This window comes from Echeneis naucrates, chromosome 10 (genome assembly GCF_900963305.1).
Source record: "Echeneis naucrates chromosome 10, fEcheNa1.1, whole genome shotgun sequence".
NCBI classification, from domain to species: domain Eukaryota; kingdom Metazoa; phylum Chordata; class Actinopteri; order Carangiformes; family Echeneidae; genus Echeneis; species Echeneis naucrates.
In genome coordinates, this window is record NC_042520.1 from 17965104 (window position 1) to 17989708 (window position 24605).

Genomic DNA, 24605 nt, shown 5'->3' on the forward strand with positions numbered 1-24605 from the left:
GCCTACATGATTGTGTCTGAATGTTGGTCCTGGTGGTGGTGTGGCGTTGGGCGGTTGGGCTGGAGGGCTGGGATTGCGCGGGACCTGAGGTTATCATGGCCGGGGAACCATATCTTTTTGCTGTGCCAGACAAGGGAATTATCTTCCAAAACAATCTCACTGGGAGCCATCTCTACAGACACCGGCAGCCAACTCACCCATTTTCAGCCTTCTTTACTGAAACAAAACATAAATTACACAACAGACAAAGCAAGTCTAAGGTCTTTTTTTTCCAGTAGGTTATAAGGCCTGTAAGAAGGCAAACAAATGACATATAAGGATATATAACTCTTTCATATCACGTTGCAGTGAATAGTGAAGTATATAGTGATATATCACATTGCACAAGTTGTCATACTGTATATGCACTGTCCATCAGGTGATATAATTCAACACAAAATGCACTTCTGTATCTGAGGTCAAAATATGATCACAGACCGTGGACAGATGCTTCACTTACATTCCAACTGTAGAAAAGAATACACCTTCATGATGTGTGTAAATCATCGGGCGCTCCTCAGATGATCTTCTCTTTCCTAGTGCCTCAGTTAAAGGACTCTATGGCGGGATCGCTCTTGTAGCAGCTTTGGGGACTTTTGGTGACGAAATAAATCAACCTCAGGCCACAGGTCGCAGTTCTTTGCAAATCAGCCGACAGTGCCACAGCTAACTGCCACAACACACATCAGCTCTTTAAAACAATGTGACGGGGAAGGGGCGCCAAGATATGTGAAGCTTTGGCCTTTGAAGACACATGGATTGCCTGCATGCTACAAATTAAATTCACCTTTTTCAGTGCTAACTCACAACCGGTATGGTAATAATTCCTGCCATTTTTCTGACCGTTTCCCCTTGTGCTGGTTAGGATACGCTCTAGTTTCTCCTACTTAAATGAGAGAAAAAGTACTCTTCAGACTGAATGTGCACTGTGCTTTTTACAGTGAGAGCAATAAAAAATAATGAAGTCAAACCGATGGAAATCTTTTTTTTCATTGCTGATATGAAAAAGATATTATTTCAGACCTTGGCCAATGCATCAACTTCACTTTCAGCTCTCAGTGGATTTCCGGAGGTAGGCTGTGCTCTTTCCAAACACCCAGTGAGCTGCCAGCACAGTGCTACAGGGGTGGTCTCTGGGGAGTGAGGGGGAGGGACTCTGACACGAGGAAGGTGAACCGTAGCCTGCATATCTCCTGCTCCCAGCTGTTTCATCTGAGTGGCAAGCTCTCCGTCAAACACAACCCGCAGCCCCTCGCAGTGATCCGATAAGAATACCCTGTCAAAAGTGGTTGGTGAAAGGACGCAAATACGCTATTGATGTTCCGACTATTGATTTCCTGACCCATCGTATCATAGCCAATGGCAGGTTTCCACAAGAATGAAGCTCTTCCTCTGAGAGCTACTGACTCACAGAGCCTGAGCAGGTGGACATCGAGATAGAGAAGACAAAAGAGTGATGCAAAGAGGGAGCGAAACGCTACGTCAGAGAAAGGGCTACCATATGCAGACAGCTACAGAATGGAGGATGGAGTTTTGAGAGTGAGGGAAGCTCCAGATGTAGACATCAGCCTGACCAGTCTGTGATCGGCAGTGGATGGATCTAACTCAGATGCGACACTGGCGGTCGAGCTTCACAGATCCTTTCATTCCACAGGTAGTAGCTGAAACCTCCGTCACTACGCAATCTCACATTCAGAAGAACGCAACAAGCAATCTCAAAATAGCAGCACAGCAAGATCTCAGCGTTTGGACAAAATTATACTCTTAAGAGTGACCTGGCCTGGCCTGGTGTTTTTTCCAGATGATGGAATAAAAATGAAATCATGAAACAATCTCAATAACTCCAGAACATTCAGATGGTGTGAATATGCAGAATCCGAGGGAAGGAGTTCATGACAGTCGACTCAGCTGGAGAAGCATGATAACTAAGAACGTTACTAACATATATGAATTGTAAAGTTTTATTTTTTTCCTTTTTTTTTTTCTTTTTTTTTATTTAATCCAAGTCTTCAGTCCTCTTGCTGCTTCAAATCACACTCTAAATTAACATTGGTCCTTAACTTCAGAGTCTCTTGTGTATGTGTGTTTTTTGTATTTTTCTTCATCATGGGATATGATCATCCAGTGTTTAGTGCTTCTAAGAAAAATAGCTGGTCCTTCAGAAGAGTCTGTGAATCTCTATTTCTTAAATGGAGCTAATCTACTAAAATTTTGCCAGAAAGGAGCCTGGCCTCTTTTGGATTGACTGAATTCAAAAACCTCTCCTTGTGCCATGTCCTCCGTTACCTCATACTGCCCCGCACTGAGGGGGTCCTGGGGGGGTGGGTATGAGGGAGGCGTGCACCTGTTTACACCTAGGGATGCAGGTGCAAAAAGAGCGAGAAGGAGGTGTGAGGGGAAGAGGGAGGAGGGTGGGAGAGAAGGGTGGGGGCAAGGAGGCAGTGCAGGGCACAAAGCAAAGGAGATAGCAAAGAGGAAACAATGTCAGTATTGTATCTGGAGCAGAAGCAACAACACAACATCAAGTCATGCTTCCACAAAAAACAGGCACAAAGACGGACAAAATGAGATTTCCGTATTAACATTCCTGCATATTAAACCTGACATATGACACATTATGACTATATGATGACAGCTGAATTGGAAGAAAAGTGGAATTCAGCTCCAGCAATGACACAAGGGAGACTAAAGATGCTATTCAATCAAACTCTGTGGTAGGCAAACAAGAGAACTAACATCACATCTGATACAATCATGACACCAAGCATTTGTACAAGGGACACTGTTCTTCCATGTTTGTTAACAGTACTTTTGTTTGAATAGCACCCTTGACACTTGAGAACATAAGAGTGGCGAAAATAGAGCCAACAGAAAGCTGTTAATATGCATTTAAACTACAGTCTACAATGTCATTTAGCTACAGTCTACAAGCATCACAACTAGTGTAGCTAGTGTAATTAAAATTAGATACAATCAATATTTGGAGATGAAATATTCAAAAGTTGCCATGGCATCTCAGAGAAACATGAAAAGATGAGAAACAGTGTCTTTTGTTCGGGTTATTTTTTGTCCAACACTGTTTTAGCAGATAGAAGGGTTCAAGGTATGTAGACCCTGTTGATCTTGGATGGTCAAGATAATGCTTGTGAACAGATTGGACAGTGACTGCATGCTCCAATCCCAACGTTAATCACAACACCTCCCAATGCTGCTTAGCAGTTGCCATGGCATCTTATTGTGCTAGCTCTAAGGAGAACTCTAATGCATATACCTTTATCATTTTCAAACCATGTCCATACAACATGGCCCTCTTTCTCAAGATGAAATCTATAAATGAATCTGAAATTCAAAAGAGTACTTCACCTTGTGCCAGCCATGTACACATACAGCACTTAGAAACACACAACATTTACTTCTGACAGACATCTACAGGGATCCTGACGTCAGAGAGAACATTCCAGCAGGGGTCATTGGTTAATTAATACCTCAATGGATGGTCATGCTTATTGTGAAACTTGCAATAGCAAGAACATCAGTAATGGTAAATGTACAAACATCTAGCCTCACGCTATAATGACTAAATCTTAAAGGAGGATACCAGAAAGTTTGAGCTTGCAGGTGCTCTGTCTCTGAGACTTCCTCAGCGTCTTTGAATAACTTGTTTGACATGTTTTTCTGTTACTGAGATAGCTGATAACTGCTGGGACCAATGCTGTAACCATAATATATATAGTATGGAGTAAAAAACAAAATGGTAAATAAACTATACCGGGATATTTAGGTATTGGATGTCAATGAAAATGAAGAGCACCAACAACCATCCTAACTCAAGAAAAGAAAAAGATGCAAACAGTTGTCTGAGGTATTAAATCACTTTTAAGGCAAGCATGGCACAAGACCTGCACGTCATGGACACTGGTATCGCCCTTTAAACTCAATAGTTCATGCAAACAGCCCTCTGTCTTTTCATTGATGCTTAACATCTGCTTTGAAACCATATCAAGTCATCCTCATATGTGGGCTGACAGACATTTAACTCAAAACAAAAAATATTGGAAGTGATATAGTTTAATGAGACAACATGAATTCACTTGACTTTTCTATCTTACTTAGTACACAGCTAGTCTAGATCCATTCATAAACAAAGTATGCGCGTTTAACAAAGTGTAAAAAGTAAAAATAAACAAAAAGAGCAGGTTAAGGATAGAGTAAACAGCGATGAGAAGACAGAGCACAGCAGTGAGTTAAAAAAAAAAAAAAAAAGGAAATCACCTGATATCTTCTTGTTGCCTCACCTTTCTGTTTGGTCACCTTTCTGACTGTCATGGCTGCCTGCCGCTTCTGGTACTCAGAGATCTCAAAACCTGAACAATAAAATTATGCTATCTTAGAATTTATGTTTTAGAGACAATTTTAATAAAACAGACATGTTAAATTGCAAGAGTTTGCCTTTTACTTTGGCTTAAGAAAAGCTGAAGCACTGGCAAACAAAACAAACAAAGAAAGAAACAAAAAAAACAACAACAACACATTTTGGCTCCAACATATTCCATCTTGACCGAGACTCGGTCAATCAGAGCTAAGGCTTGAATGTCACACTCACTTTAGGTACATTACAGAGGTGCTAAAAAAAAGTCCCCATGTATTGTACTTCTGGAAAAACAACATGTAAGTGAAGCTCCAGTGCTCACTGTGAATGAAAAGCATCTGCGTGCTTTCTAAACAGGAAGGCAAAGAGAAGGTGTGACTAACCGATTTTCTCATCCTCCTGCACCATCTTCCTCTCCTCGTGGAAGGCCCTGAGCCAGCGGATCTTCTCCTCAGGCTTCTTGGCCAGGAAGATGTGGATCTCCTCGCTATCTTTGTTGCACAATTTGAAGGCGTTCTTCACACTCACATTGAAGTCATCATCACGCCCATCTATGGCATCCCGGACCTCGTAGCGATCCATGTCAATACGGCCCTTGTAGTACAGGATGTCCCGGCGTATCAGATCCTGGGTAAGAGGAGAGGAAGATGTCCATTAATGTGTGTGTGTGTGTGTATGTGTGTGGGTGCTGAACCTTAGAGGTGTCAACAAGCAGCCTTTCCTTGGTGTCCTGAGAGCCAGTCTTACGCAACCTCTTCCATCTGCTGCCCAAACACACAAACACCTTCTACACACATTGCCGACTGCCAAATTTCACAGTAAACCTGATCCTCACCAGATATCACAAAAAAGCAAGGAATACTATAAATACACAATATTTTTTCGAAGTTCATTACGCTCTGTCTATGTTTACAAACTTTCCTCATATGGTTGATTGTAGAACCACATTAGCATCTTGAAGTCATGGCCATTAATTATAAGTTTTTTTCAGCTACACCAGGACAGGTGCTGCAACTAATGATTATTTTCATCAACAATCTATCTGCCATGCGAAGTGGAAAAAAAGCAGTAAATTGTCACACTGAAGAAGAAATGGTATACAGAACGTTTGGCACTTTTGTATGAAAAAGCCAGTCATCAAAATGGTTGCAAAGTAATTGTTTTATTGTATGTTTCTGTCCTACACAAGAGTATTAAGGACTCCTATGAAGAACTCAACAAATCTTGTTATTACTTGTAGGAAGAAGACTGACAGTATAAAAATAAACCACAGTCATGACCATCGCCTCAGGGCCAAATAACATTCAGTCTCCCTGTAAACTTAAGAAAGGAAAAAAATATATTTTATAACAAGCATGCAGAGACAAATCTGCATTTGTGTGCTGATAAGTAGGGGATTAGAGGTAAAGATGGAGGTCTACAGCAACACACAGCTAACACACCTTGAGGGCTGCATTTAAAAATGGACGCTTTGGAGTGGGGAGTATAAAACTAAGGCCAGAATGTATAACGTAGTGTGTCTTTGAGCTTTGGACCTTTTTTTTTTTTTTTCTAAGATCAGAACAACTAAGGCACAGCAGACATGCTGGAGTTCATCTCTGGTGCCAGAGATGTTCAAATGTGATATAGAAGGGGAGGATGAGGACAGAGGTAGAAATGGAGACACAAAAAGATATATTAAGGCTTCTCATATTCACATTATGTGTGTGAAATGGCGAAATGATCGTGTTTGTGTGTCTGTGTGATGATGCAGTTACTCAGTCTCTTTGTGTTTTTGTGTGCAAGTGTCTGTCTGCATCTGTGTCTTTGTTTTTGTGTGCATGTATTGCTGAGTTTAGCCAAGCGTGAACATCTATCTGACAGCAGAACACAGCCCTGGTACATTAGAGCCCAAACTACCACAGCTTTTGTGAAAGGTGCTGAGGAGCACATCTTCACTGAGTGTTGGTGTGTTTCATACACCATTATGTAATCTACTTGCAGCTCTTGAGTAAGGCTAAAGAAGTCAAATTGCCTTCAAGCATCTTCGTCACCAGCCATGTGATACAAAACTTTCTAGAAAACAGGGTGAGGGTAAGTTTTAGCTCATTAACATGTCTCTGCCAACAATGTTTTTAAATAAGGAGAGAGTTAGGGAGAGACATCACCTACCTTCTTACAGAGAACCAGCTGGTGATCAAAGAGGAAGAAGACTCGCTGCTGGCTGCGCCCATACGGCTGATAGATCCATGACAACTCCCCAGTGTAGATGAGTTCTGAGCTCCTGTCCAAGATATCATCCCCCTGGACGAACACACAAACATCCACATATATGTAAATCTTTCTGTTTCTGTGTTGTCTTCTGTGACTCTGAATGAGCTCTATGAATCCATATGAAGTCATAGTGACATTACGAATGAGGGCTCAGTTTGGGCTTCGGTTTTTTTCCTTTTTTTTTTTTTTTATTTATAGAAAACCGACTTTATGGATGATTATTAAGTCATGGGTGTGTATGGGGCAAGGGAAGTCTAACAGGACTGTGAAGTTGCATTATAGGAGATGTATGCTGCTGCATTTTGGAGCTTGACCCATACCCAAGATGAGAACTTTTCCCCAGTTTGCATTTCCTATTGTTTATTCAACTAAACTGAATGCAGTACACTACAAATGCTTGGCTGCCTGACTGAATATGGAAAAAAATTTAGTATGAAACGATGAACAATGGTTGCCATCTTAACTATGTAAAGGAAGGGGAGGGACTAGTATTTGTAACTTGAAAATGGCAGCCTTGGAAGGAGGACACGTTGTCTGCACTGATGGCCTAATTTCCATGTCACATGAAAGTACAACGTTCATTTTTCAAGTCAGCAAAGCAGACATAAATCGACAGACAGGAAATGGCAGTTCAACTGGAGACAAGAGCACCCTGATGAATCTCATGCACTATACCATTCAGTAAAGTTGAAAATGCAATTTATACTAAACAATCAGTCATCCAACACAGGGTAATTTCTTGCTCTGAAAAATATCTTCTTCAGTTTGTTAAAATAGAAATGATTTTCAGAATTTTAAGCATATCAAGTCTAACAAAAAAACTCCCCAACAACAACAGCAAGAACAGCAAAAAAATGGCATGAGATGTTTTCCCAAACCCAAACCCTAAGCCTTAGTTTTTCGATAGCCCCACTGAAGAAAAAAGCTATCCCTCCTATCAATGTTTAAGTCTGACAGCCTGGCAATCAAAAAACAAACTGTGTAAGTTTGGACAAAATTTTTTTCCACACTCAGACACAATCTGTAACTAGAAATGAGAAGGGCCAGGTCAGAATGAGCTACTAAAACAACACAAGTGGACATCCAATGCTTTATAATGCGTTATCACCGTCACCTACCTCCCAGTCTAGAACAGAGGCTTGCCACTGGGCGATCTTGTCAATGTTCTCCAGCCTCCTCTTCCTTTCGTTGATCTGCTGAGTGACGTTCCGCATTACTGCCAGGGCTGCCGCCACGTATCGATAGTCACTACGGATACAAAGCATAGCCGCTTCATTAATACTGTGACTCTGCAGTCCCAGCACAGAGTGGCCTTTTAAAGACAGGGGTTATAAACTGAACTAACAGCATTAAGTCTGCTTGAGTACAGTCAAAGTAACACCTCCACTGTTTAATTCCAATCAGCCATTTTCTCTGACTGCGTCTTTGCTAACTGAGCTGGATTTATCCCTCTGGCTTTGATGTGCTATGGTTCCAATTCTCACTTTGGAAGATAATATGTGTATGTGACAATGTTGTGTGTTTGACAGAGAGCAGGCCTATATCTGGCAGATTCTCCACAGCTCCTAACAGTCAAACACTGTGATCTGGCAGGCCTTGCTGGCAGAGCTGGCACCTATTCCTCTCTGGCTGAGAATGTGTGGCTTGTGAATGACCTGGAGCTGGCTGAGACACGCTGAATCACTTACACCACGTTTCTGTGGGTTTGCACGCATGAGTTTGCACATCTGGATGCTCACATACGCATCTGTTCCCGATAGATCATCTGCAAATGTTTATATTGTGTATTGTGCTTCTGAACTGTGCATACAGCTTGAGGAATGTCAATGCTTGCATATGTGCCAGGAAAATCCAAAATTCATATTTAATCAGCAATCTATTTGTGTGTAAAGTTCTCCAAAACAATCTCATGGCCATATAGTGAATGAAAATGATCTGACTACCTATGAAACTGCACTGTTGCATAGATTCCTGACATTAAATGTTATCTCCTAAAAGATTCACAGAGAAATTGGCAAAAACAGAGCAAAACAACATTTGTTTCAGCTCATGCATGGACAACAACTCAGTGGAATAACCTAGCACCTGCAACAGCTGCGTCACAACACAATACATCTGGAGCACAATGACGCACCAGTAATAGTTTCTTTTTTGAGACAAATGAATTGCCATCAAAAAGCAACACACTGAGCAGATTCAATGTGATCTTGTCCAATGGCATTTAGTACCTGTGTTCCTGTGCAGTGTATTTCAGAAGCTCAGCCAACTGGAGTGGATATTTGCAGATTTTCTGGACGGGGGTTAGCAGAAAGCCATCTATGGCGATGTCAATCATTTGCTGGAGGAGGCGACAGGCCTCGAAGAAGTGCTGGTATCTGCCATCCCTCATTAGCTTGCTCAGCTCCATACAGGCATCCAAGTGGTTGTTACAGTATTCTGAATAGATCCAAAAACCATCTTGCTGTAGAGTAAAGAAGTGGAGAGGCACATGATCAAAGAGGAAAATAAGGGATAAGTCCTCCTTTCAATAAAACATGCTAGGGAGAAGCCGGTATGTAGAGAGGAACAGCTCTGGCTGCTGAATTTTTTATTGGAGCTGTTTTCTCAAGATCATGGCTTAATTATCTCGTTATCTTGAGATAAACTATTTGCTGGTGACTTAATTATCTTCACAACTTAACTGTTATCTCAAGATGACGAGATAATTAAGTTCAGATCTTGAGATAACAGGCTAACAAAATTATTAGCAACAAAGGCTGATCTCCACTGGACAGTGTGTAAAAGTCTTTTCATTTTTAATTTTCTTTAACTTTTCCATCAGTGAATGAAAATCCTTCGAGATAATACTGTCTGAACTCACATGTTCTAAAAAACATGGTCCAATTTCAGAGAGGTGTGGTTCCTCTGTGTTGTACTGTTTCTCCAAGTCTCTGACGAAGCCCATTTGAAAGCGGTAGATGTCCTCGATATTGCCAAAGATGACTTTGAGCTGATCATCATTGAACATATCCACACGCTTCCTGCACTGGCGCAGATAGCCCTGCAAAAAATATATGTTACAAAAGTGTAAGGTTTTCAAAAAGTGCCAGGTTCCTGTTTGTGATTTGGCTTCAAGGCTTCTAGAAAATGCTAAGATTTAGCTTGTGTCACCTCATTACTCATGTTCCTAGTTTTGTAAATTATTTAAAATAAACATGTTAGGCATTCTCTAAATATAATTCATTTAAATTAAACCAAACTATGAGGCTCTAGAAGCTTTTTTAGAGTCAAAGAACGAATGTGTGTAGGTCGAGTTGCGGTCCCAATTTGTCAGTCCAATTCTTGTGGTTAATTAAATGCCCCGAAGCTTTGACACACCCTGAGGCTTTGGAAAAGATCTGCTGTAAGTGGTAGTTTTTGCTATTTCACACTCCACCACCCAGAATTCTCTTTGTTGTCTGTGTGAAAAACACAGGCTAAGCCTTTTTCTTTTCTTGGATTAAAGCTAAATCCAAATAATCAAAATTAAAGCAGTGATGGGAATGTACGGTGAAATATTGAGGAAGAAAATGAAACTACAAATTTTTGTGTGGGTTTATGTTGTACATTGACTGTTTTTGGATTCTAACACAAATTTCTCCTTGGATTAATTTTTTAAGAATATCTTATTCAAGACTATATATTTTTTCAGTAAGTGTGACCAGTAGGGGTGGAAATCTTTTACTATCTCACTATTCGATTCGATCCTGATTTTTGGGGCTATGATTCGATTCTGCTTTGCAAGACAGAATGACAAATGGAGACATTAAAATGTAATTTATTAAGTTTTAAACATTTATCCATGCTCAATTGGAATTGTTGCATAAAAGCCATATCACATATTGCTTAAGTAAAAAAGTGTCTCTTTATAAAAAAAGTAGTGCAGTTAAATATGGGTTCCTCATTTTGCAAACCTTGCACACTGTGACGCTCATGTCAAGCTCGGTCTTCCTGGGCATTTGGTAAATATGGCCCTATAAAATCTGCGATCACGGAATCATGGAATTAGACATTAAAAATGGAATTCATTATAAACATGGAATAACAGAACTGACCGACATTTTAAGTAAATGTTTTTTGTTTCATTTTTCTGGATTAAAAAGGAACTTATATTTTGGGAAAAGGGGGGCCACTAATAATGCACGCCCCCCCAACCCATGACTGAATAAATGAATTAATAAATGAATGTGACTTCAGTTCCATTCCCGGTGGGGGCCCCTGAACATGTCTAGGTTAATTGGTTAATTGGTTACAGCAAGGAACAGCGACCAGGAGGAGGACTAGACCAGACCAGAAATCGGACCCCTGCAGAGAGTAGAGACTAGACCGGACTAGATGAGACGAGAGACTGGACCCCTCCACAGAGACCGGAACAAAAAGGAACGTATCTGTCAGGAAAATTCTCAGAGGGGGTCACTAATAATGCACGCCCTCCACCAGTGAAGCGGCTGTCTGAGTGCTAAGTCCCTCACTGAGCTCAACACAAACAGGTTGACCATCATGTTCTTCAATGGAGATGTCAGTAATCAGTGGAAAACCAAAGAGCATGGGGACAGAAGAAATGATAAAGTTTACAGTGGATTTGATATTTCCACCGAAGTTGTGGGACGCATGTTTCATTGTTTTATTGTTATGTTTTTGCTTAAATGTGTGGAAGCATTAAAGTTTTCAGTTAAAACTAAAGAAATTGTTTATATTTCATTACTTAAAACTCTGTCTCTGGGTTCAATTTCTTTAAAATGATAAAAACCGAATTTTCAAAAATTAAAAAACGAAAAAGCAAAACAAAACAAAACAAATAAAAAACCAAAATGAGTCCAAAACTTTGCCTTCAACAAGGTTGGGTTCAGTTGAATCTCTCCTTCCTCAGTTATTGCAGTTTCCTCCTTGTTTTGGTGTTTACCACGCATGCATATGAACCGGCTCCATGGTGACGGCAGGACAACCCACATACAAAATTGAGGCAGATAGCTTGCAAATTAGTTTTATTTATTTATTTTTTTTAATCGATTTTGGGACATTTTAAATCGATTCAGAATCTTAGTGAATGAGAATCGTGATTCTTATATGAATCCTGCATATAAGTGACAGTGACAAGTATAAATCATCCCTTCATTCTGCTCCAACACACTACTGTGCATACAATGAAGCTCACTGACACGAAGTGCAGATGTGACAAGGTGAAATTAACCCAATATTTGAACCATTCTTAAATATTACAATTCACTCAGAATGCAAAGTGATGGTGCATTCGGGCTTTGTGCATGATTAAAGAAATACTTTTAGGTGAGATGATTCTGCGATGGCAAGGTATTTTGTTCTGTATTCTGGTAGAATTGCTCTACACCTAATGACCATATGATGGTTGCAACAGCAACCAACAGAATTATTACATCGCCCTTAGGCAACTTGTATCTTTTGGATACTTTAAGTAGGATAACCAATTGGTGTTCTGAAGACTAATGGACTTAACAATATGTTGTGTTTTAAATTCTAGTAGTGGAACGAGCAGGTAGGTAAGTTAAATTATGATGATAACCATAGTCTCCTTCCTATCACAGTTAAAACTTCCTCTTGACTTCTTGATTTAATGCCATATCTGTGAATTATATACATACACTAAAGTCTTTGTGGATATAATCTAAATGGTAAAATTACTTAATGCTGTAAAAAGGAGCTTTTGTCTAATCTCATTAGGTGTGAATTTTAGCTTGTCACTTCGGCATAAGATAATGATAAAATTAATTTGGACCAGATAATTCCAAGTGTGGCTGTTGCCACTTTTGTGTACAAATGACATATTGTGTTATAATATTTATGAAAAAAACACTATTATTTTTGGACTGTTTTTGAATTAATAGAAAAAAATATGTCTGAAAAATAAGTGTGAATGTGGGAGTGTTAAGAATTCAAAGTAGACCCTTGCGTAACATTGAAGTGCCAATTCTCTCTCATGCTTCAGTTCCTTATTATTTACCTTTCCTATTACACCTTGGCATCAAACCATGGTATGGAACAACAGAATGTATCTATGTGGGTGTATGACAGTGTTTTCTACCTCACAGATGTCCTTGAGGTGCTTAATGTAGTGTCTCTCTGTGCTCATGATCTCATTGATGACATTAGCTCTCATCTGGTCTCGGTTTTGGAGGGGTGACCCCAGACATAGGCAGTCATTGGTTGGATCCAGGTGTCCGTTCTGCACCTCACTGGTCCCCTCGGCAGGCTCTGCTCCCCCGTCTTCCTGGTTCACCCACAGCTGGGGACAAATACATTCACATATAGACACACACACACTTGAATATCAAATGCACAGTTAAGTCTAAGTATGTCAATGTAATGAAAAAAGGATTAGTAAAAAAATACATTTAGGAATTCACATCACAAAATATTTCCCATAAAACTGGTACCAATCACTCTTCATGAGCATGAATTAAGATATCTCACACACACACACACACACACAGCTTCATTTAGAGCGTGTCTGGTAGTTTGGACAATGAGTGAGATTATTGGTCCATTGTGTCAGAAAGGTGCAGCACAAACTGCCAAACACTCCAGAGTTTAAAATAAGCCTCTTTCTGAAACTGGTGCCCAGAGGATATTTAATGCCCAACTCTGGCCCTGTGTGTGACTCAAAACACATACACGTGCGCGCGCACACACACACACACACACACACACACACACACACGATATCTCAGGATTTCTTCACGCAGGCATACACTCACCAACACTCACACACGAATCCACATAGATATAGTATATTCCACTCTCGCTCATAGAAAGGGTCAAGTGAGCGTGGTTTCAGATGCCCAGCAGCCAACACCTGATGACACACAGTTTGCCAAGAAAACATCAAAGAACCGACGGGTAGAATGCCAAACACAAGATGAGAAATGTAGCGCCACAGACAAGCAAAGTGACGGGTGGTAGAGCACTGACTGCAGACGAGAACTAGGAGCGCAGCATTAAGACTGAGAAATAGTCAGAGTCAATAGTAAATAAGAGTACTGAAAAATTATCAAGATTTGAAATGGAAATAACGATGAATGCTAACAGGAATGATTCCAAAATCCATCTCATTTTGTGTGAATGCACTGCTAGAATTTGAGTAAAGGCCATGAAGAAGAGACTTATTATTGTCTTTACTTTTGACTCATCAGTTCTGCCTCTCTATTGACCCCGTTGAGGATGGTGTGAGAACGTCATGGGAACGTTAATGTTGGGTGATGTCGAGGGTACGTTGCGTGGACAGACTGGAGCGGGCGGGTGGGCGGGCAGGCTGGATGGGTAGATGAAGCTGGGAAAACGCACCTTTGACGTGGTGTTTTGGAACCGTGGAGTTGCTATGGGGTTGATATAGAAAACCTGTTTTGTTTGGGGCTGAGGAGGGTGGGGTTCCACCTTGGAGAGAAAGAATGACAGAACAAAAAGATACTTTTTGGTTGACAGTCAGTCAGCCTGTCTGCCCTGCCCTCTCAGGAGTGAATATGGAAGGGTGGACAGGTGAGAAATGGCCATGAGAGGTGTTTCAGGGGGGAAAGGGAGGTGGGGTGGGGTTATCTGCTGTGCTGTGGAAGCCTCCACCTACAACAAGGATGCTAATTCTTCCTTTGATAAGTGACAGAGGTGTGGAATACAACCTAGCAGCTGGATCAGTCATCTGTTTAATGCAGCGTTGGGTTTAGTTGAGCTCAGAGATGGATGATATTATATTATCAAAATATAAAGAGAACATGTAAATTTAAGCTGATTTCAAGGAGTTGAAGGTGTTGCCAAAGTAAAAAAGGGGCTCATCAGCATCTTTGCTTAATTGTCCCTGAACACCACATAAAGACTCTTAGCATGCTGTTCTCTGATCTTGTGAATGTTATGTGATATTAAAATAAAGTATTATTTAACTCTGTGTATCTTTGTGTGTAGCAGCAGTATCATAGTGTGCATTTGTGCATGTGACAAAAGAACTGTGCACGTGTACCTCCCAGTATGTTTATTCATCAGCTTTTCTGCATATGTTGATGTGCCTCCATTTCTGAATGTGTGTGGGTGTGTGTTGTGTCTATGGTCGCTGGCCAGCCATGGCTGCAGCTAACTCACCCGTACAAAGCTGGCAGGGAACCATCCTTCCTCCTCATCAATCTGGCCCCACCACCAGTCCTTGTTGGAGGCGTCCAGCACCTTGATGACGTCACCGGCCTTAAACGCCAACTCCCGGTCCGCCATGGTCACATGGTCCCATACCGCCTCAGCATTGACGATTGAACCTCCACTTATCAACTGGAGGAATTAGAGGGAGAGAGATAGGCAATAGCTTATGTTTTATTCTCATCAAATGATGCCACTGTTGTGAAAACACCAATAAAACAGTGTTAAAATTACAGTAGACACTGACCAACAACTGTGAACCCACGTGATCCACAACAGCATACAAAATAAATTTTAAAGTGATTGTAATACAGAAATCAGCCTCATTTGGGCCTCAAATTGTGTAAATTCTTGTTGTTAAACCCACTCTGATTACTAATGGATGCAAATAGACACCCTCAAAGCCAGGGCCCACTGGCAGCTTAAAGACTACAAATAGAGCACCACAATAGCTAACACAGACCACAGTATACAACACAACAAACACAACAACACAAAAAAGGCAGATCCATTACTGGAGAAACAACACAGCATTCAGAAGCACAGCACCAATCTCCACACAGGGATGGTAATTGGCCCATTATGACATTAGAATAATTACATGTGTTAATGTAATATAAATGCTGAGGAGAAAACAAATGCGAAGGGATAATCTCCCTTCCTTCACGCTGTCACCAGGGTTTGTTATTTTATCTGCAGCACAGTCTTTGAAAAAACATCGAAGGATGACTCATCATGTGTTTTCCGTTGATTTTAACACCATGAATGAATAATATAGACCTTATTCGACACTGAAAATAAATGTTTAACTTATCCAACAGTGTGCTTGTACAGGAAGGGGGAGTTACCTCACGTGCATGCACTGGATGCAATCTGTAAAGGCATGAAAGTCTGTCAGATGATCAGTATGCTTTACATGATTTTGGAGGCTAAAGTTTGTTCTCATTAAGGGATGAGAGACATCAGACAATGTTCCCGAGGAGGTCCTAAGTCTGACATTATCCATCTACCAAACAGCCCCACTATCCATCACACTGAAGACTTCAGTGTCTTGAGGCATTCGCATCCAGATACACATATACTCACACATGCAGCGTCACTTTTGTATGCATGAAACCTTTGTATGCATCTGTGACACAGCTTCAATTGTTTGTTCCAATTGTTCTCTCCAACGTAGTGTTCATCAGCATTCTCCAGTCCAGAGCTAACCATGCATATAGTCCCTAGGGCTGTGGGCAGAGCAGCTAGCACTAACCAAGCCTGACAAGAACTGCTTAGGAACTAGGTAAGGAGATATCAAAAGCCTGGAGACATGTTTGTCACATGGATGGACATTAAATTAATTATTCACTCGTATCAAAGCATTTGCATATTAATATTTAGCTACTATAATCTTTTTTAAAGGAGGAGTAGGTGTTTTTCCCTCAGTCATTTAAGATTGCTTTGCCTGTTATGAAACCAAATCCCCAGATGAGAAAACCTTTTGATATGCACATCACCACTCATCACGATAGCACAAGAAAGCTATTCTACCTTCCTGCTGATGCAGTGTATTTGGAAGAACGTTCATGAGAGACAGCAACTTGTGTGTGTATGTGTGTTTGCTTGTATTATCCAACCACCCCATGAGGATCTAAGCTCTCAGACTCAGCAGCTATGTTGGCCCTTCCACCTGTAGACAAGTATACCTCCCTGATGGTTTAGTAAGACTGCTACAGGGAATGTAAGCCAATCAGGCCAGAGGAGTGAACATAAGGGGGGACGTCCATGCCTGGAAGGGAAAGAACAACTGTAGTCATGGCGACAGATGAGGATGCTTCACTGGTATTGACAAATTGATGGGTTGAGGCAAGGACGCTTCAGGAGACACCAGAATCTTTCCAAATTTAGGTGTGAGTGTTCTCTATTAACATGAAAGCCCAATAACATCACATATTCACGAACATTAACATTTCCGTGTGGAAGTAAAATATAATAATGTAGGTTTCTGCATGCAGATTTAGATCAAAGATGTCTTTGAGTGGGATGATTCAATCAGGTATCACAGAGAGATGGGAGCTGGGGTAACAATAGCTCCAGTCTGTATCTCAAAGCTCTCCACTACAGGAAGAGAGGAGGATTACCGCAAAAACATGTGTCACGCTGCCATGGAAACAGAACCTCATGAATAGTGCTCAAAAAGATAAAAAAAAAATAAAAAATCATTGATTGAGGATAAGGAATTTGATCTTTTATGACATAAATGGATAGTTTTAAGAAACATGGAAACATGGTGGCATAACAAGCTGAAACCAAATCAGTTCTGTTTAACTGTCACCCCTGACATCAGGACCTTTGTCTGAAACACCACCCATAGAACAGATGAGCCTGGGTACTAAGGCCACCCCCCCAACACCACTCCATTTTCAGCCCAATTCACTCCAAGCACAATCTCTCCAGTCCCCATCAATCTGCTGTAATATAGGCAACAGACAGAAAAGGATAGGGAGAGAAATAAGAGAGAGGGAGAGACGCAGAGATCCATTCACAGCCAATGTTCCTCTTTGCTCACTTCACTTCTTCCCCTCATCCTTCCATCTCCCTAATGAGATTAGCACTGCCCTCTCCAATACATTGCACCCCTTTTCCCTCTACATGTCTGAATAAATTAAAACATTACATAATCAATCTTCTCAATTCCTGCCTTAGCACCGGCTCATACCTAGCTTGGTCAAATGGCACACAGTAAACACATAGACACACTTGCCACAATATTCATTATTACCTGTGTGTCTAAAAGCTGTAATGACCTATGTCAACATGATGGTTACAATGCAGTTACAACACCAAAGATCAGCAGGTGAAGCTGTGCGAAGCTTTGCGATGTCTTCATCGCAAAAACCTGTATTTGGGTCAATGCAAATGCAGAGGAATCCTTCCCTATATATGCACATATATATATGACAAAGCTTCGTGTTCATGGCTTCATGGAGTTTCATGTTCAACCAAAGACATGAAGACTAACAAGGAAATACATGAGACTAAAAAAACAAAACAACAACACAAAAAGATTCATTGGCTTATATCATCTTTGCAGCACGAAACATCAGCATTCACTGCACCGGCAGCTCCACTGCATTCCAACATCCTCCTCTATCTCTAGCCAAGCACAGCTGCACCAAAGCACCTACAGCATTCCTGAACACACACACACGCCTTTAACCATCCTTACCATGTTTGTGACATGTAACTGTTCAGAGACTGTCTGCATGGAGAAGTCCGGTTCATACAATCATGATAATTAAATCCTTTTTGGATGCAGTAGAGGTGATGGTCCTCCACAAGAGCTGAGCCTGAGATGTCGATTAAACAAGGTGCTGTATTCCAGAAAGAGGCTTCTCTTTCCGACCCGCACTGAGTGAGTCTCACGGTCCGTCCTCCCTGTGTCTGCCAACCCTGTTATGTAATACACTTATACCCTGAGACTGGGAGCCAATCAAAGATGCTCTGCTTAAAATCAGTGAGAAATACACACACATCCTCACACACACCATCCACACATTGACACTTCTGACTGCACAGCATTTACCAGAGCTCTATTAGACGGCACCTGCCCTGGAGGGCATACAAATGTGTGAACACCTGGGATCTGTGCAGGACTGAGATTCCAAGAGGAACCACAAATAACGCCCACTCAAGATTCTTTCTTTGGTCTCTCTTAGTTTCTTTCTCTCCTCCTCTCTCACACACAAACACACACACAAAATGTTCACGTTTACATGTGAACACACATCTGTAAGTAGCACTGTGCTTCACTGCCAGACAAGCGAGCCATAAGCACTACAGTATTTAACATTGTGATGTGATGTTTACAGTCTTGTGGGGGTCCCCATGAGGGAATCTGTTTATGCACTTCCACAGTGATGAAAACACCAGCCCACATGCCACAGCATGTGATGGAGATGTCTATGCCCCTAGTAAATGGCCACCTAACATTTTTTCGATAGTTACAGTACAATATTTACCACTTATCAAGATGCACGCAAAAAACACATAGCACTTAGCCAGAGTGTGAGAGAGCACATACAGTAGCTTTAAAAAACCTAGCCAGTCTGCCATCACTATTAATAGGACCATCAGGGACAGCTCTGGGACAGGCTTTTAGAATATCTATTTCTGACATCCATTCAACATTCATGACACCTGCCTCCAATCCTTTCTTAGATTATGAAACCATATGTAGAAGCAAAGGAAATCAGCGTTTTTGTCTCAGTCTTTTCACATGGAGGACATTTTATCTTCAAGAAATATGCACATACACTGATATATTTTCACTATTTTGTGAGCAGGCGCAAAAATGTGTGGGCTTCAAAGACAAGTACTATGTTGAAATGTTGTAAATGGGGGAAATGTGAATGTTGTGAGCTGTGAAATGGGAGCTGAGTTTAGCTTCTTCTAAAATGGGGGAAACCTGGATTGATGGAGGCCCTCCTTTATTAGGCCTCGCCCTGTCTTCTATTGGTTACTGGTCAGATGAGATTACAATGATCCTCCGGAGTCTATGATCAGCAGCACAAATGTCTCCCTTGCACCGCTATGCGCTACAGATATCACATTAAATTCAGTGGCGAGATCACTGCTCAGCTATTAGCTGCCATATTGTAAATGTGGTTACACAATGGAAAAACAACTCCTGACGCAGCAGCAGGCTGTGGCTAAAACGGACACCCAGATTCATTTATTTGCCTAAAATCTAATTCTCTGAGGATAAAAGTAATCCATGCGCATAATCCACAAAATACAACATGGAGGAGAAGAGGAAGATCGACGTGGTGGGTGGGTGGGGGGTGGGGGTGATATTTATATGCGGGGATATGAATTTCCAGTCAGCACAGAAAAAGGTAAGAGCATGACAGATCTGTATCCGCACATCTACGACCACCACCAGACAACACTAGCTATCACAAATGGTGAGGACACAAGACATAACGAAGGATTGGAGGGTGTACGGGGTGGTGGTAGTGGTGGTGGTGGTGGTGGGGGGGGGGGTAACAGAAATACATTATGTTGTACCAACGTCATTCATTTCAACGCGTAGCCGTGATGGAGCACCGGGTGTCCCCGCTCTCGACCAACGCGCACTGCCTTTCTCTCCCCTCCTGAGTGAAAGTGTGGTGCGCTGCGAACCGGGCCCCAAGCGCAGATCCATTAACGAGTACCGAGGATGAACATCAACAGCACGTTTACAAGCACCAGAACCGCGATCACCGTAAACACCGCGCAAGTCTGGACATCCAAGGCCATGGCGCAGTGCTGCGGGCCGATGCTGCGATGAGATGCGCTCTCAGTGACGTGCGGGTAAATTCAGCTCCCCCCGTCTAGACATGTAGCCTCAAAGCGACCAAGAAATCCACCATTACAGTTAGGCAAGAAATGGGAGGAAAAAAGAAGACAAAAACAAGGACGGCGATGCCCCTACGCCTCTTCACACTACGCGATGTAATTCATAAAGGCACGGGAAGAGATGCATCATCCTCACCATCATCATCGTCATCAGTCTGCACCGCGATTTCTCCCCGCTAGTCAACACCTGCCGGTGTTTCGCCTCTTCCCCCTAAACCGACCGACTCCCGGACCAATAGAGTCTGACAGCAAAACAAGAGGGAGGCTGTGCGCAGGCTGTCCGCAGCTGCCGAGCTGCCTTCCGGTGAGCTCGGACCAAGGCGATCGGCTGTGCGGCGGAGAGGCGGTCCTGTGCTAATACTGATCAGCGCTCCGCTGCAAGACTGCCGGCATCAGCCATCACCTAGTCAGGGGAGGGGCACGGCCAGCCCCCTAGCTGACTACATCGACCACAGAGGCCAGAATCATAACCTCATTCATCTCCCAGCCCCCGTCTAAAAATATCACAGTGCCGTGGTGATTTATTATTTATCATTAACAGGCCGTGATGAAGGAGAATAAATGTCGGCGTAATGGATGCACTTTCCTCACAGTGATCACCACCTTATAATTTTATTGGCATATTGTCAGCCTTTTCTGCCGGGCATCGGTCAGATACAGTAGGATGCCCAGTTGATACCAGCAGGCTGAAATCGTCAGTGCTAGAAGGAGTCGCTTAAAGGTGCCTTCCCTGGCAGGTCGAAAGTACCTCCATGTGAAAATCCAAACAGTTTCCTTCAACCAGATCGAATCTATGTTTCAGTGATTTGGCTCTAAATTATTCAAACATACAGACAGTTGTACTCTGGTGTCCTGAAAGACAAATGTTTTCTACTCTCACCTCCAGAAAATCTGATTTATAGAAAAAGTCTGGAGAACAGTGTCTAGATGATTTTTATTTTCTGTCAAAATACACACTTGGTTACACTTTAAGGCTTAAAATGTTGGCAATAAATTAATAAAATAAGGGTCACATTGTACTAATCTGTGAATAGTCAATTGTGCTCAAATTACATTGTAGCAGGCTTGTAAAAGAGAGGCAAAGGTCAAGAAGCTGTGTCCACGCTCTCTTCCTGGTACAGAGTAAGTTCCAAATGTTCTTACATTTCCCATAATTCCACTTAAACCATCATTTTGTTAGATGTTCTCTAATTGGTGAACAACATTGTCTTTCAAACTCGAGTTTGTAATGTAGCCTCTTCGTTCAAAACCCTTTCCCATCATGACATCATCGGGGAACTCTCTAGGAGCTGACACTGATGTGTTAGAAATGTCACCCCTGCTGTAGTTTCATAATTACACACCATGTATGTGGTAATCAGGATTTAAATGCATTTAAGTGCTTGTTGAGAAAGGTTAATAGTCCTTATGACTGTGTATGATGAAGCAATGACACAGGTAAGTATTAACCACCAGTGTTGCACATGGGATTTCCACTAGTCTGTGAGGCTGTCCCAACCTCATTATCAGAGCCACTGATATTTCGCGGTACCACCTCACACTCATTTCCAAGCCCCCCAAAATGATTTCAGGTCACGCCTCAGCGCCCCATGCACAATGACACGAGCATCACACACATTCAAACAGCAACATTATTTTCACCTTTCGTTAATTTTTCGAAAATGAGCTGTGTGGCGGTATTACACCCTTGAATTAATCCTGTGTCACCATATATTTATGTAACAGCAGCAACTGAAGTTGCAGGTTGTAGAGAGTATTTTTTTCATTCAAAGGGGACAGATTCTGCAGTCACTTTGATATAATGATAATTACAACAGAGTTTAATGGCAACCCAGCTTTAGGAATGGCAGTATATCACTCCTGCAGCTGGAAGTCCACATGCTGACAATGTCTCAAACTGTCACACCAAATAACAGTAACAATAAACAAGTTGATAGGTCAGTCATATCTTTATGCTCACAAAACGTTTTTTCCCGCCATGAAACAGCTGTTGAAATCCACTGTGACCTCTGTGAATCCATACAGACGACAGCTGATGCACCATCCAAAAATAAAGGATGCGAGTTCAGAGCTAGGATTTTGGTGCAGTATTCCTTCAAGGCTCCGTGCTCTGAGTGAGTTGTAAGTGACAGGACAAGATGGCTCAGCTTCTCATCTGATGCACGTGTTTGCCATTGGCGTGCACATCATTATTTTGGCCTTCATGTGCACAGTGATGCTTAAGGTGAACACTGTTTTACACATGAGCACATTCACCCAGGCCTGCAGTGCTTGTCCTGGCAACCGTGCCTCCTGCTGTTGGCAGATTATGAAAGGAGCACAACACGATCATAAATGAATACATACAGGAGAATTAGCTCAGTTTGGTCCCACACTCCCAAACCAGCCATCACGTAGTCAACCATCAAACAGCACACATAGACACACACCCTCTCTAATCTACACGGTCTTCATATTAAGATGAGAGCTTTGGAATGGATCAAAAGACCTCAGAATATGTTTAAAAGAATAACACCAAAGGAATGCACTATATCAGTATTTTTTAAAGCCATAAATAATTTCCAGGGCACTTCTGCACATACACGCTGATAAAAGCAATGGCTCCTGAAAGCCAGGCTTTCAGTAAGTTGCAGAGAGCAATCCAAGGCATCGCAGTTGAGATATGACAACCGTCCTCAAACAAGATCTTTTCTGCTCTTTGCTTGTGTGTGTGCATGTGTGTATGTGAAATGCAGAGTGAGCAGATTACATAAGCCTGCCCTACCTCTGTGGGCTCCCTCTCCAATCTCCCTGACATTTAGACAACAAAGGTCACATCTGAAAGTCTAAATCTGCGCAGACACCAATGTTAATATGCTCATACATATACAGAGGAGAGCCAGGGTCTTAAAAAATGGGAGAATATCTCCCACCAGCGGAGGATCGCATGTTAAATAAGACATGAAAACCAAGCACTGATGCAGCTAATTAAGATGATTTGCATTATATTCTGGTCATTATTGTGAGGGGGGTCATAACACTATAAGTGAAATATGATACAATTTCTCTAATAACAGATTTGAAAAATATCAGGGGAAAAAAAAGGGAACACCACATAGTTTCATCAAGTTTGAACTAGCAGCACCAACACAAAAGCATCTAACAATTAATTATTAATGCAAAGTTAATTTATTGGTATCCCATGTCCTTCATCAGTTTTATAATGTTTGGTAAAGTATTTAAGACAAATACAACAAAAATATTTAAGTTCAAGTTTCTGATGTATAGTGTTTATAGCAGGAACACTGTATTAGCAATGTCTTGAATTATACTGTGCAAATACTGAAGTTTATGCATTAATAAAGAACATTAGTTAATAATATGTTTGGGTTTTTGTGCCATCATTTGCAAAAAGCAATCAATCAGAAGATTTTTCTGACATTTGATGAACCAAATGAGAGATGTATTAGGGGAGACTGTGTATGGTTTTAACACTTTTTGATTCAGCACCTGTAACTCAGAATTTATGAGATGCAACGCTCAAACCTTTATACAAAATATACACATATGTTTACTACAGATGGCATCTACACAAAACCCTGCAAGAATATCACAGACCTCATGTGTTAATGCCAAATACATGGTGCTCCTTTGTTACAACTTACCCCACGGTGTTGTAACACATGCTGGGGTGAGTTGTAATACTTGGACAGAAGAAGCAAAAACAGAGACCACACCATGGAACATGCTTCAAAACAAAAAAAGAACAATCCAGAACAATGTTTGTCTCTCTCTCTATGACTGACCATAACTAAAACGCACTCCCTGTTTAGCTGAGAAGGGTTTATGTGCGTGTGTGTGTGTGTGTGTGTAAATGAATCTATGAGGACAACAATAAGCTGAGAAGCTACAGTTTAATCTACTGTAAATCATATTATTTTATCTGCAATAGTGTAAGTACTAAGCAAAATTTAACTTTGGTCCATAAAAATACTTTGTTAGCTCAAAATCAGTTGGGGATGAAGTTGGTAAATATTGACGTGATCATATGACTCCTATCACTTCCCTGATTTGTAAAATTGGTGGTGTTACAATTCTCCCCATGTTAAAACCATACCCGGTCTCTCCTACATAATAAGCAGAATATTGCTAATGAATTGGTGATAATTATTAGTTGTGCTTTTAGTTCTACCCACCAATCCATCAATCTTTCAATTTTTTGCCATTTATCAAGCCGAGGGTCCAAATTAAACAGAGGAGGCTAAACAATGCAGATCACTCAATTCTGTCGTTGGTTTTAAATTTTCTACACAATAGGATGTGTCCATTGTATTGTGAAGGGGAGGTGTCTTGATAAATGAAAAAATAGTGGAGCCAATTCAGCTGGATACTTTCACTATTTGTTGAGGTGTTAGTA

At 41.4% G+C, this 24605-nt stretch overlaps 1 protein-coding gene across 6 annotated transcripts in view; it reads right to left on the minus strand.

Moving 5' to 3' along the window:
• Positions 1–1945: 1945 nt before the first annotated feature.
• The window catches only part of arhgef9a (Cdc42 guanine nucleotide exchange factor (GEF) 9a), a 36352-nt gene continuing 13692 nt past the window's right edge, over positions 1946–24605 (minus strand). The window contains exons 6-15 of one of the 6 annotated variants that reach the window (XM_029512111.1): positions 14780–14959; positions 13997–14086; positions 12738–12938; positions 9522–9701; positions 8890–9122; positions 7780–7909; positions 6560–6691; positions 4792–5035; positions 4335–4403; positions 1946–2393 (exon numbers count right to left, since the gene is read on the minus strand). In XM_029512111.1, coding sequence (XP_029367971.1) covers positions 2218–2393; positions 4335–4403; positions 4792–5035; positions 6560–6691; positions 7780–7909; positions 8890–9122; positions 9522–9701; positions 12738–12938; positions 13997–14086; positions 14780–14959 — 1635 coding nt within the window. In that variant the 3' untranslated portion in view covers positions 1946–2217. Of the gene's footprint in view, positions 2394–4311; positions 4404–4791; positions 5036–6559; positions 6692–7779; positions 7910–8889; positions 9123–9521; positions 9702–12737; positions 12939–13996; positions 14087–14779; positions 14960–19879; positions 19889–24605 lie in introns of those variants that run through there. The other 5 variants (XM_029512114.1, XM_029512112.1, XM_029512116.1 and 2 more) reach the window with 5 other exon arrangements.